The 12,843-nt window shown below is 52.3% G+C and overlaps 1 protein-coding gene across 10 annotated transcripts in view; it reads left to right on the forward strand.

The window, feature by feature from the left end:
- The window catches only part of GATAD2A (GATA zinc finger domain containing 2A), a 100,798-nt gene that overhangs the window by 48,776 nt on the left and 39,179 nt on the right, over positions 1 to 12,843 (forward strand). For 8 of the 10 annotated variants that reach the window (XM_079916730.1, XM_079916728.1, XM_079916731.1 and 5 more), the window contains one exon: positions 12,501 to 12,769. The exons of 1 other annotated variant lie outside the window; for it this stretch is intronic. In XM_079916730.1, coding sequence (XP_079772856.1) covers positions 12,501 to 12,769 — 269 coding nt within the window. The remainder of the gene's footprint in view (positions 1 to 12,500; positions 12,770 to 12,843) is intronic. One more of the 10 variants, XM_079916734.1, reaches the window with a different exon arrangement.

The following is a 12,843-nucleotide window of genomic DNA, read 5'->3' on the forward strand; positions in this document are numbered from 1 at the left end:
TGCCCTGTTAGGAGGAGGTCGAGATGCTCCTGAACTTAACCTTCCCCTTTGACTTCTGTGTCTGAGCTGAGCGCTGCATTTGCAAATGGTGTCTCTTCCCTGAAGGGTTAGGTAGAGCGCACCTCTGGGGGCTGAGGGCAGAGAGCTCCCTGCGGAGAGCGCCAGTGCTCAGATTGATTTGTTTGATGGAGTGACTGGAGGCACTTCATTTAAGTTGTGTGCGTGCATGTGTCTTTTTGCAGCATACTCTGTGCCGTTTCACGGGTCTCAGCACTCCCCTCCTCTGTCCTTCAGGACCTAATTAAAGGTTCCAGCTCTCCTCACTCTCACAGGCTGAAGGCGGGCTGGTCAGGGCCCCTACCCCACCCCCAGTCGCTACACTCCTGCAGGGCACCCTGAGTCAGAGAAGTCTCTGGGAGGCCCGATCATCACTGTTTAGCCTCTTAAACTGAATATAAGTGGCCTCACTGTAATGGGGGAATGTTTTTTTCTTTTCTTTTTCTTTTTTTTTTTTTTTGCAGTACGCGGGCCTCTCACTGTTGTGGCCTCTCCCGTTGCAGAGCATAGGCTCCGGACGCGCAGGCTCAGCGGCCATGGCTCACGGGCCCAGCCGCTCCGCGGCATGTGGGATCTTCCCGGACCGGGGCACAAACCCGTGTCCCCTGCATCGGCAGGCGGACCCTCAAGCACTGCGCCACCAGGGAAGCCCTGTTTTTTCCTTTTAAGCAACCTCATTCCATTTTAAAAAGTTGTTAAAAGTTTTGATCTCCTTTTATTTGGTTTCATCTACTTACTTTGGAGATGGGTTTTCATGCGCCTGTGTATTTCTGCCACTTCACCTTTTGTGCTACCATTTCTTTCTCCCTCTTCCATCTCTATCTACAACTCCAGATTCTACTCTTGGGGCCTAGCTCAAATGAAGCTAGATCCTTAGCCTCCTCCTCTGGTCGGGCAGGGTGGATTTCTTTTCCAGTGTTGATTTGTAACAAAATGGTGATTGACACACATATCTCATAGCCCTTACTGGGTCTTTGCTCCCATGAAGGCGGGGATCCCCCCAAGCTGCTCTTCCTGCCCTCCACAAAGGTGGTACCTCCAGGTCACTGGCCCCTTGGAGGTCACTGTCTGGTTTAGAATCAGTATTTGGAGACTGTCAGCGTCCACGTCCTGGGCCAGATGGGCTGTGAACTAGAAGGGTGTCCCTGGTCGTTAGTAACTGACCAGGCTCCTCCCTGCTGCAGAAGTTCCCTTCTGGGTTCAGGCGTCACTCAGATAAACAACAGTAGACAAAAGTCAGTTCTTCGCCTTCTCTGGAAACTTAAATTACTGTGTACACAAAGTAGTAGAAATGAGCATGGTTGCAGTGCTAGTGATTTTAAAATGATCGGCTGTTCCACCCAGGTGCGAAATGATTTGTCTTGGAGGAATTGTGGGTTGATGTGGCGGAGGTGTGCACAAGGCCCTGCAGGTCTCTCTGCAAGGCCCTCTGGGCTCCTTCACTTGCTTTAGAAGTTGGTGATCCTGGACCCTGTGTCTAATCTTATTTCCATACTTAATAGTTTTGCTTCTTCTTGAGATAGTTGGACACTGATCACCCATAAGAACTGCTGTTCTTTTGCTCATAAATGAATAGAGAAGACCCTTTGTAAGGTAATTGGAGAAGGTTTGGAGGTGGGAGGAGGGGATGAAAACTGTGCACACGTATGTGTGTGGTGTTCATGTGTACGTGGGCCCATGTGTTTGTGTTTGCACGAGTGTGGGTGCACACACACGTGTGTATTTGTGTGTGTGGCGCAAGGTTGCTTGGTGTTCAACTAGCCTGGTGTGCTGCATTTTGGGGAGCAGGGAGGTGTCTGCCGACACCCTGGTTTCCTGCGTCCATCCTCTGCCAGTAGGGTGTCCATCAGGTGGGGTCAGATGCTCCCAAGTCTGGAGCACCCTGTGTTCCTCATCCCTTTTTTACTCCCTTCTCATTGCCTCAGCCTACCCAGAGCCTAGGCACCACTGGCCACCTTTGGAGGCCAGCAGTGAGATTGCCCACCTTATGAGAAGCCTTTGAAAGAGCAAGTGAGCACCTTCAGCAGGACAGAAGAATTTGTTGGTCAAGTCTTTTATTTTTGTTACGTGGCTGTTTATCTGGTGAGCCAGCGTCGGCTTCTCTTAACGCTAGGAAGAAGGCTCAGAAAACTTGCAACAAGTCCCCAGGTCCAGGGAGCTCCTGTGTGGGATGGACACGACGCCACAAGGCTGGGGGTGAGGTGATGTGCCTACCAGTCAGGCCTAGCGTTCACATAAAGCTCAGGAGAATTGAAGGACCAAGGTGCTGACCAGGTGGAGGCTGAGCCTAACTGCTGTTCCCGAGGCTCTCCTGGTGTCCCCAGGCTGGGGCTGAGCTGTGGAGCTACAGTTGCAGGCAGAATGCACTGAGGTTCATTAAGGATGCAAGGTGCATGGCTGTGATGGCACTGGAGTGGGACAGTTGGGTGCAGTATGGTGTGAACCTGTGTCCTCCCAGATCCCAACCCCTCCAACCAGGTAGAGTGCACTTCTTAGGGTTTCTCTAGCACAGATGACCCCCCTGTCCCCAGCCCTCAAGGGCAAAGGTGATTTCTGGTTACCTGGAGAAGCCTGGCCCTGTGGCTCTTCCCAGGACCCCCAGGTCTCCAGCGACTCAGCCCTAGTGTGCTTGATTCACACTTTCCTTCCTGGCTTAACCCCTGCGCCCCCCCCCCCTCCCTCCCCAATCAGGTCGTTCTCAGCTCCTGTGCTTTTCCTTAGAGCTTTGGTCTGATGCTCAGGCACGTGTGCTTAGGACCTGCTTGTTTCTGTAACTGGGTTAAAGTTTCATCCACTGCAGCAATTGAGTTTATAGCATGTAATTTCCCTCTACGAGGGACCTATTTATCTTGAGAGTGTGTAGGGCTTTTAGGATGGTATAAAATAGACTCACGTAGTGGGACAGACTGACCCTGAAGTAAGCAGTCTGCATTCAACACTTTTTGAAACTAAATTTCTTCTGACTTGTCAAAAGGGTTAACCTTGAGTTCTGGGCTTGGATTGAATTTACACATTCAGGTCCTTTTTTTGAAATCGATTTTTCTCTGTTGTCAGTTCTGCTGTGAGGCTTGTTTGGAAAAGCAGGTTTGTTCCAACACTATTAATATATTGGGCACACCGTTTGGTTATGTGCGATTTTGTCCAGGAGAAATGCTAGGTCTAGGGGTTGGGAAGCTATGGCCCACAGGCTGCTGGCCTGTTTGGGTAAATAATGTTTGATTGGGACACAGCTGTGCCCCTTCGAGAACGAACTGTCACAGTTGCAGAGCTTGAGTAATCAGGACAGAGACTGAATGACCTGCAGAACTGAAAATATTTACTGTGTCCCTTTTAAGAAAAAGTTTGCAGACTCCTGTACTACAGGAATCCGGAAAACTGCTCCTAGCTAAAAGAGCGCCTGCTGGTACCCTAAAGGAAAATGCACACGCCTCACATGGGCATCTTGCCCCCTCTGGGCCATACACATCCCCTTCTGGGGTCAGACAACCTCCTTCCAGCATGTCACAGTAACTCAGAAACTGCATCTCACCCACTGTCACAGCAAACACCAGATCTTCCCTCAGGTGAGGCATAAGGCTTCAGGCAGCATTTGTGTATTTCTTAGCTGTTTAACGTGCTGCCATTTAAAAATCAGGTTCCTGTCTTTTTTTTATGGCGCTAATGAAGTTTTAGGGTATTGTGCCCTAACCCCATTGTTCCTACAAGCCCTGTGTTTTTTGTTTGTTTGTTTGTTTTAATTAATTTATTTTTGGCTGCATTGGGTCTTCGCTGCACAGGGGCTTTCTTTAGTTGCCACGAGCAGGGGCTACTCTTCATTGCGGTGCACAGGCTTCTCATTGTGGTGGCTTCTCTTGTTGCGGAGCATGGGCTCTAGGTGCGTGGGCTTCAGTAGTTGTGGCACGCAGGCTCAGTAGCTGTGGCTCGCGGGTTCTAGAGCGCAGGCTCAGTAGTTGTGGCGCACGGGCTTAGTTGCTCTGCCGCATGTGGGATCTTCCCAGACCAGGGCTCGAGCCTGTGTCCCCTCCGTTGACAGGTGGATTCTTAACCACTGCATCACCAGGGAAGTCCAGCCCTGTGTTTTTATTGAATGATTTTGCACCATGTGGCAAGTTTTGGGAATGCATATGTTGAGCTCCAGCAGAACTTACTGTACTCTGAAAGCAAACAGCAAAAGGTGTGGTCTCACTCATAACACTCAATAAAATTGTAAACATTTAATATCTCGTCTGGACCCCATTGGGCCAGAGCGAAACTTCCTGCTTGTGAGGAGCTTCCTGTGTCCTTTGGAAACCACGCCTGACTCTAGGTAGTTGACGGGGGTGTTTCAGTGGGCACTGTCTGGAGGAGCATGGGCTTCAGTTCCCAGCAGTGTCCCACCCACTTGCTGTGTGACCTTCACCTGCCTCAGTTTCCCTACCTGTAAAACAGAGGCTGATGATAGCACTCACCTTGCATCTGAGATGATCCATGTGGGGTAAATACTCAGTCAGTGTAAGGTGTTCTGTCTGTAAAGGAAGACCCCACATTTCTGTTAACAACAGAGGAGCATTAAACTTGGGTTGAGATCCAAGAAACCCAGTGGTGAAAGGGAGCCCGTGCTCACCAACCCCTCACCCCACCCCCCAGTCCCTGAGCTCCTCTCTGTAAAACCTACATTTGTTCATTCGTTAAATGTTTGAAGTGCACCTACTATGTGACTGGCACTTTTCTGGAGCTGGGGATACACCAGGAACATTGATGACAGGGGGCTTGTACCTTTTGGTTGCAGGGGTCTTCCCTGCCCAGGCCTTCCCATGAGTGCTTCCGCAGCCCCTGGCAGGGCAAGTCTTAATTTTCTGAGGTGAGGCTGCCGTGGAGGCATTTGAGGACAGCTGTTCTGTCCTGCTCCTCACTGGCAAGTGTCATTTAAGCCCTACCATGTGCTTGTCTCTCCAGGTGAAAACAAACAATTTAAACATGATTAACAAAAGGGGTTTAGAGTGTATAGTGGAACGTTCCACAGTGGGCAGCTTGTAAGAATGCCAGGTAGAAAGAAGAGTGTTGGACCTGGGTTCCAGACCCACTAGACTTGGATTTCTCCACCTTGTGGGATGACAGGCTGGTCTTCTACCCCCAGAGGCTCTGGGTATATGGCACCTGTCCCCCTGCCCCCACATGTATGGGTGTGGCCTGTCCCCTCCTGGATCACAGGACTGCTGCAGGGAGAGTCTGTCCTCCTCATCTTCTCAGTTCAGGTCTTTGAAGGCCCAAGGAGCTCCTAGCCAGGTGGCTGGGTCAGGGGCCCTTCCGATGATGTCCAAGAGAGAAAACACCTGTATTCTGGAGTGTCTTCAGTTTTCAGACAACTAAGGGTTCAGAACCCAGCTTCAATCAGTGAGGAAGACTTAGTTCTCTTTTTCAGGAAACCTTTAGCACAGGACTCAACTGTGGCCTCCCTTCCTTTGCCTGAGACTCACAGCTCAGTGGCTTGGCCCATGCTGTTCCTCTGCCTGGACCATCTCCCTGGATTCCTGTTCCCGCCTTGGCCTCAACCTGTGAGGCTCCATCTCAGTACACTCGCCTCCCAGAAAGTCAGAATGCAGGGGTTTTTTTGTTTTTGGCTGCATTGGGTCTTCGTTGCTGTGTGTGGGCTTTCTCTAGTTGCAGTGAGTGGGGGATACTCTTCGTCGTGTGTGGGCTTCTCATTGCGGTGGCTTCTTGTTGCAGAGCACGGGCTCTAGGCTCACGGGCTTCTGTAGTTGTGGTGCGCAGGCTTCAGTAGTTGTGGTGCACGGGCTTAATTGCTCCACGGCATGTGGGATCTTCCCGGATCAGGGCTCGAACCTGTGTCCCCTGCATTGGCAGGCGGGTTCTAAACCACTGTGCCACCAGGGAAATCCCAGGACTTTTTAATGAAAGCCCTTGACTTGCTTGCTACATTTTGCCTTGTAGGGCAACCCCAGGAATCATACACTTTGTGAGGCTAATTTACAGAAATGTAGGTTTAATTCAGTAGCACATTCTGAACCCGTACTGTTGGCTCCACACCGAAAATGGAGATGAATGGGAAAAATCTTCTGCCGTGGAAGAGTTTAACGTTGAGATGAAGCCGTCAAGCTGTATGGGCGTTGTTGCTGTGGGCAGCCCTAGTGAGGAACAGTGTGGGCCGTGGGCCCTCTCAGAATGAGCCCACACTGATGCTGTGGCCTGATGTCCACTTGGGACAGCTATTGGCCCAGGTAGAAGATGGGCTGTGGGGATGAGCTAAGGGGTTTGGGTTTACTGCTTAGAGCCCAGGATTCGCTGTAGCAAGTGATATAAAGGTGGACTGTTAAGCTGCCAACAACAAATGGGAAAGTGGCAGCGGCATCCCCTTTCAGTCCACTGAAGGTCACGGTTCATTTTGGGTTCTTTGTTCTGCCTGCTGAAGGAGCTGGCCGGGGGGTCCTCCTTCCAGTGCAGGGCCTTCTTCCCTCACCCCCACCCAATACCACTTGTTCTTTCAATTCTCAGCCTTTGTAGGTGGGAGTGTTATTTTATCTATAACTCTCCTTTTTATCTTTGTTTTCTTTGAATACAAAGAAACTGATAAATAGTCCCTGTTAAGAGAAGTAATTTAATCCAGAAATGCTTAATACAGACAGTGAAAGTTTCTGAGATGAGTGTTGTGGATTTTAGTCCAATTTCTTTCAGTTTCAATTTTAGTGAACTTTCTTTCAGTATTTTTTTCTGCAGGTTGTAAGCATTTTAAAACTGTGAATGGCATCATATCATTCTGCAACTTGATTTTCTCATTCAAGTTTTTACTAATGTCACTCTGTGCCTCTTCACATAGCGCATCTATGAGGTATGGATGGGAAAGCTGAGGCTCAGAGAGTGACAAGCTCCCCTGGCCAGTTGCTCCCTGAGGTCCATCCTCTGTTCTCTGCAGTGTCTAGTGATGGGGGCTGGCTGTTGGGATCAACTTTCTGTTTCCCAAGTTAAATTTCATCCCTTCTACTTGGCCTTAACGAGGTTTGACATTATTTAAAACTCGAGAGCTGGTGTTTTGGGTGTGATTTCCTTCCAGAACACAGCTGCTCTATCCCTGCCACTGTCACTCAAAGATATGTATCAGGAAGTAGCTCAGGCAGAGAGCAGAGTGAGGTCTCTGGTCTGGAAGGGAAGACATATGCCTGTCAGCCAGGGGCTGTGGAGAGTGTGGAACTTGGCCAGTGGCTAGTGAGGCTGCATTTGGAACCTGTCGTTACTCAACTGCATCGGTTGCTGCATAGGCCCAGGCCCTTGTTTCCACACCGCCCTGAGGACAGTGGCTATCTCGTGTGTGTGTGTGCAGGCCTCCGCCTGTCAGCAGACACTCCTCAGCCTCTCTGCATGCCAAACAATCCCACTCCCAACATTCTTCCCCCAGATCTGCTCCTTCCCCATATCAGAAAATCAAATCCATCTTTTTCCAGTTGCTCTGGCAAAAAAACAAACAAACAAAAAAAACAAAGCAACCCTCTCTCACCTGGCGTCCAACTGTTGGTATGTTGTGTTGTCTAAATCCTCTAAAGTACACCCAGCATTGGTCATGTCTCCCTGCTGCTCTATCCCCTTTCCATCCTGAACCACGAGATACAGAACCCCCCTGACTGTTCCCCCTGCCACTTCCCTGCCTCAGTCTGTCCCCAAATCCTTTAGAACAAATTGGATCCCACTCCCCCTCCCCCTCCATCCAACACACCCGCTGCCCTCTGTGCTCCACCTGAGGTCAGTCTACACTCAGCACCCTCCTTTTGCCACCTCATCGAGCTCACTCCCTTCTTTGGGCTCTGGAAAAAGCACCCCACATCATCTCCTTTTCAGAGCATCAGCTCTCTCACTTCTCCCGAACACATGTTCCTAAGCCTCATTTTCCTCATGCCTGAAACAGGAGTATTACTAGTAGTGTTCCTGCTGTTATTTTGTAGCAGTGTGGTATAAATAACATTTCCTAGTACAGAGTATTAATGATAACCTCAGGGTTATGGCTGTATGACTTATGCCTATCTAATCCCCCCTCTCAACCAACCCCACCCCCACCCCCTGTGCAGAGTCAGTGTTAGTCTTCTGAGTTCTGTTTAAAAATATTGGTTCCTGGGACTTCCCAGGTGAAGTAGTTAAGAATCCGCCTGCCAATGCAGGGAACACGGCTTCAATCCCTCGTCTGGGAAGATCCCACATGCTGTGGATCATCTAAGCCCGTGTGCCACAACTACTGAAGCCCACATTCCCTACAGCCTGTGCGCCACAACTACTGAGCGCACACGCTGCAACTACTGAAACCCATGCACTCTACGGCCCATGTGCCGCAACTACTGAGCCCACATGCTGCAACTACTGAAGCCTGCACTCCTAGAGCCCGTGCTCTGCAACAAGAGAAGCCACTACAATAAGAATCCCGCGTACCACAACGAAGAGTAGCCCCCGCTCGCTGCAACTAGAGAAAGCCCGTGTGCAGCAACGAAGACCCAAGCACAGCCAAAAAAACAATACTGGTTCCTGCCACAGCACAATTCACCCTTTTGGAGTTGTCTTAGAACAGATTTTCCACCTGAGGTCCTCAGACCAGTTGGAAGGTGACATTTTAATAAAAGAAAGCATCTTTTGGTAGAAGCAATTGAAATTCACATCCAACCCAAAGCCATGTGTCAGCATTCCGCCTGGGACTTGGTAGCCCACTCATCCTGGGATTGGTCTGTGCTGTGTGCTTGTGAAGCCTCTAGTATGGCTGGAGCCTGCCCTTCTTTGGCCTGAGGAAGACTTGGGTTGCATCCTGCCTGTGCAGCCAGGTTATGTTTGGAGAGAGTGAGGAGGGGCTGAGGCCACCTGGGTTCCAGCCCAGCTCCCCATGTAGCAGCCTGTGTCTCAGGCAGCCTTGCAGCCCTGGTGGCCGCATCTTTACGATGGGCTTGCTGCTTTTGGGATCTGTCCCTGCAGACAGCAGCCGGCACTGGATCCTGCCTTGATTAGAGGGGGCTGCTCTCTGTGGGCCAGCAGTTCTCCCCGGGCCTGTGGTGGAACTTATGCCATTGTGGCTGCTATCTCTCCCTCACTCACCAGGAGTTTTGAAGCAGATCCTAATTTGTCAGTTGCAGTAATCCAACCTCTTCACCTGCTCTTTAGAAAGTATTCTAATGCACCTCCTCACTGCATTTTGCAGAAATTGTGGGTCATGCTTCATTCCTAGGTCGCACTTCATTCCTCAAGGCTGGTTTCTTCCTGACAACTTTTTTTTTTTGCTGTCCCTGCCTCTGTGCCTGCAGGGCGGTGGCTGCCAGCCCTGATTTGCTAGGTAGGGGCACTGGTCCTTCCTGCTGAGAGGAGGGAGAGGCCACTCCTTACTAACACCTGCCCTCCCCACGAGCAATTGCCTGGTGGTGTCGTGTCCGGGATTGGCCAGTGGCGGGCCCCATGTGGGCACTAAGGCAACCGCCTTCCCAGTGGAGGAGGCTCCACCCAAGGAGGGGGAGGTCAGAGCCTGAGGCTCCATCCCCCATGGCTGGCCCCACCCCCTCCAGCTGTGCTCACCCTTTATGTGGTGGGGGAGGGGGGCAAGGCTGCTGCACCCCTCCCCCACTCAGCAGCCTGCCAGAGGCACAGGGCGTGCCTGGGGTTGGCAGAGTTCCAGCCCCTCAGCTTCTGAGTGAGCTGCCCTGACACTGCACACAGAACACAAGCAGATGGTCTCCCAGGTCCTCTGCTAGGGACCCCGACCAGAACTGTGGCCTAGCATGGTCTCTGGGGCTGGTGGGAGCAGCCCCATGGGTGTGAGGCTCTACTCTGGCCCCTTGTGACCACTTGTCCTTCACCAGTGACAATGATGTGAGGTCACGGGGGCACCACCTTGCTGGTCTGGTGACCTGATGCACAGCGACCTCCTCATCAGCCTCTCCTCCCACCCCAGTCCATGTGGGCAGTTGGGAGGAAGGAGGGACTTCATGCAGGGTCTGGGGTTCAGATGAGCTTCATGGATTGGAGCCTGGGGTTTACAAGGCCGGAGGCTGTGCTGGGGGTGGGGGCCCTGCAGGCTGGGCTGGAGCAGAGGCGAAGTGGGGAAGTATTGGGGGTGGTTCTGAGTTCAGGATTGAGGGGTGCATTCTCCCTGTTCACTTCGGACCTCCCCTCCCCCAGTGGGCACCAGGCCAGCCTGGGAGCTTCTCCCTTAGGGACAGAATTTCCTTTGACTCCAGTGGGGGCCCTCCGTGCCTGAGGTCCTGGACTCCCTTCATCTTTTACCCCCAATAGGCTCCTCTCTGATCCTGGGAGCACAGGTACCCACCATCCAACATGGCCGCTGAAATCATTCCTCTCATGCAATTCCCCATACGTTCGAGCAGCTCCTGTTGTTTAGGCAGTGCCCCCAAAGGAAAGTGACCCAACCCTCCCACAGTGAGGGAGAGGAGGGGAGGGTGACTGACATTCAATTCAGGGCAGTGACTTGTCTGCAGCTCATGGGGAGACAGGACAGACAGACTCAGTGAGCAGGCTGACAGCATTTGTGGTGAAAGCATGTTGGAGAAGGACAGAAACTAGAACTTTAGGCTGAGAGGGACATGGGAGCATCCCTTGCTTCCCTCTGGGGTGGTGAGGAGATGACCTCTACAGATGAAGGAGGGGATGGGGAGATCTGGGTGAGAGCAGAGGGACGGAGTGTGGCTGAGGGCTGAGGTGGCACGGGGTGAGCAGCAGGTGCAGGCTGGGATGCCAGGAGGGGTTGGAGGCAGATGGAGGCCAAGTTGATAGGCTGTGCCCTTGAGCTTCAGACTTCTCAAGCCCTGCCTGGAATGGGGAGCACCCCAGGGGCGGGGGTGACATGGCCACGGGGAAACCTGCTTGATTCAACCCTTTTGGACTGCCCGTGGGAGCAGATGTCTGAGGGTCCAGGCCGGGGCACGCTGGCCTAACACGTGTCAGACGGACGCTCGGCCTCCTGTGCCAGGAGCCCGAAGCAGCTGTCACTTTCCTTCCTTTCAGTTTGAGTCCAAGGCAGGGCCCTGCAGTGTTGCTCATTTGTGAAATCAGCTCCTTTAAGGAGCTTGCAAATGAGTCAGCTCAGGAGTGTGTCCCAAATACAGTGATGGGGCCCCTTCAATGCCCTGTGCTCTCCCCACCCACACCAAGTCTCCAGAAGGTGGGCTGCTTTGGGACTGGTTCTGCTTGGCCATACCCAGGACAGGCCTCCCAGGGTGTTTGCTGGTGAGGAAACTGAGGTGCTGGGTGTCCTGCCTGCTTGGACACAGAGCCAGGAGGTCTTCATCGTAGGCGCACTGCAGGTGTGAATTGGGATTCTTTGAGGGGCTCATACAGTGTGCTCCTCCCCGGGCCCCCACGTTGGTAGATGTGGGCATTGACTGTCCTGTGGAGAACTGGTACTTCAGGAGCCTGGCAGCTAAATTCTTTTTCTGTCCTGTGATGAACTCTTGAATGGCTTTTTAGACCCTGACTGTTGAAGTCTGGTTTCCCATGTCCTGCCCCGCTGGGACATCAAGGCTGGGCTCTGAGCGGCCCCTTTAAGAGCGAGTACTCGTGTCCCAGAGGTTGTGGAATGCCAGCAGTCTCCCTGTAAACAGACATCACTGCCGTCTTCCCTCCTGTCTCTGTGAGGGTTAACAACACTTCAGCTTGTTGTCTGGAACCGGTTCAGACTGGTTTTCTGGAAAGTGCTTTGTCTCTCAGACTGAATCCTGGGAAGGGTCATGTGGAGCCCAGTGATGTCATGGGATCAAAAACTGACTCAGCTGTTTTTTTTCTTCTTTTCTTTCTTCTTTCAATCAAGATATGTGTATGCTGCAGGTACAGGGTGCCGGCATGGTGATGGGCCAGGCCTCACCCCACTCAAAGTTCGCCTCATCGGCAGTCAAAGGGTTAAATGTGACCCCCCACTCCTCACCCTCCTGAGGTGAGCAGGGAGTGAGAAGGCTGCCCCTCACTGAAGCAGGAGTAGAAGGGTCAACCCTCATCAGTGCAGTGCAGGGCTGGAGTTGGGCTGTGACCCTGCTCCTGAGACAGCATGGTCCCTCCTTCTTGGATTCCAGATACCTCCAATCCCATGTAGGTGCTCAGGATCCCATAGGCAGGGAATTCAGATCTAGAACAGTTTCCTCTATTTGCTCTTGAGTCTGGAGTGCAGAGATTTCCCCCTTCTTTCTGATAAGCAGCCACCTTCCGTTGTTCCTGCCCAGGCCCCTGCAGGTTTCTGGCCCTGGATGGGGCGATGCATAGCTTGGCTTCCCAGATGCTCTGTTGCTCCTGCCCTCGCCTTCCCCAAGGCAGTGAAGAAATGTCCTGGGCACGCTTTGTGGGCCCTTCATTTGTTGTACCTACTTCTGCCATTGTCACATGGTGAGGAAAACACTCCATGCTGACATTGTGAAAAGTCTGAGAAGACAGCCACTTCGTTGTGCCAAGTTTAAATGTCATGTTTTCTCCATCCCCTAAAGTTCAGAATGACTGAAGAAGCATGCCGAACACGGAGTCAGAAACGAGCGCTTGACCGGGACCCAGCAGAGGACGATGTGGAGAGCAAGAAAATAAAAATGGAGAGAGGAGTGTTGGCTTCAGAGTTAAACGCTGACGGAGACATGAGAGTGACGCCTGAGCCGGGAGCAGGCCCAGCCCAAGGGTTGCTGAGAGGCGCAGAGGCGATGGCCATGGGCAGAGGCGAAGGGCAGGTGGGCGATGGGCCCGTGGACATGCGAACCACACACAGGTGAGCAGGAGGGTCCAGGAACCAGGGACAGGCCTGGACGTGAGGAGGCCTGTGGGGGTGAAGCCGCCGTCAGG

This window comes from Stenella coeruleoalba (genome assembly GCF_951394435.1).
Source record: "Stenella coeruleoalba genome assembly, chromosome: 3".
NCBI lineage: Eukaryota > Metazoa > Chordata > Mammalia > Artiodactyla > Delphinidae > Stenella > Stenella coeruleoalba.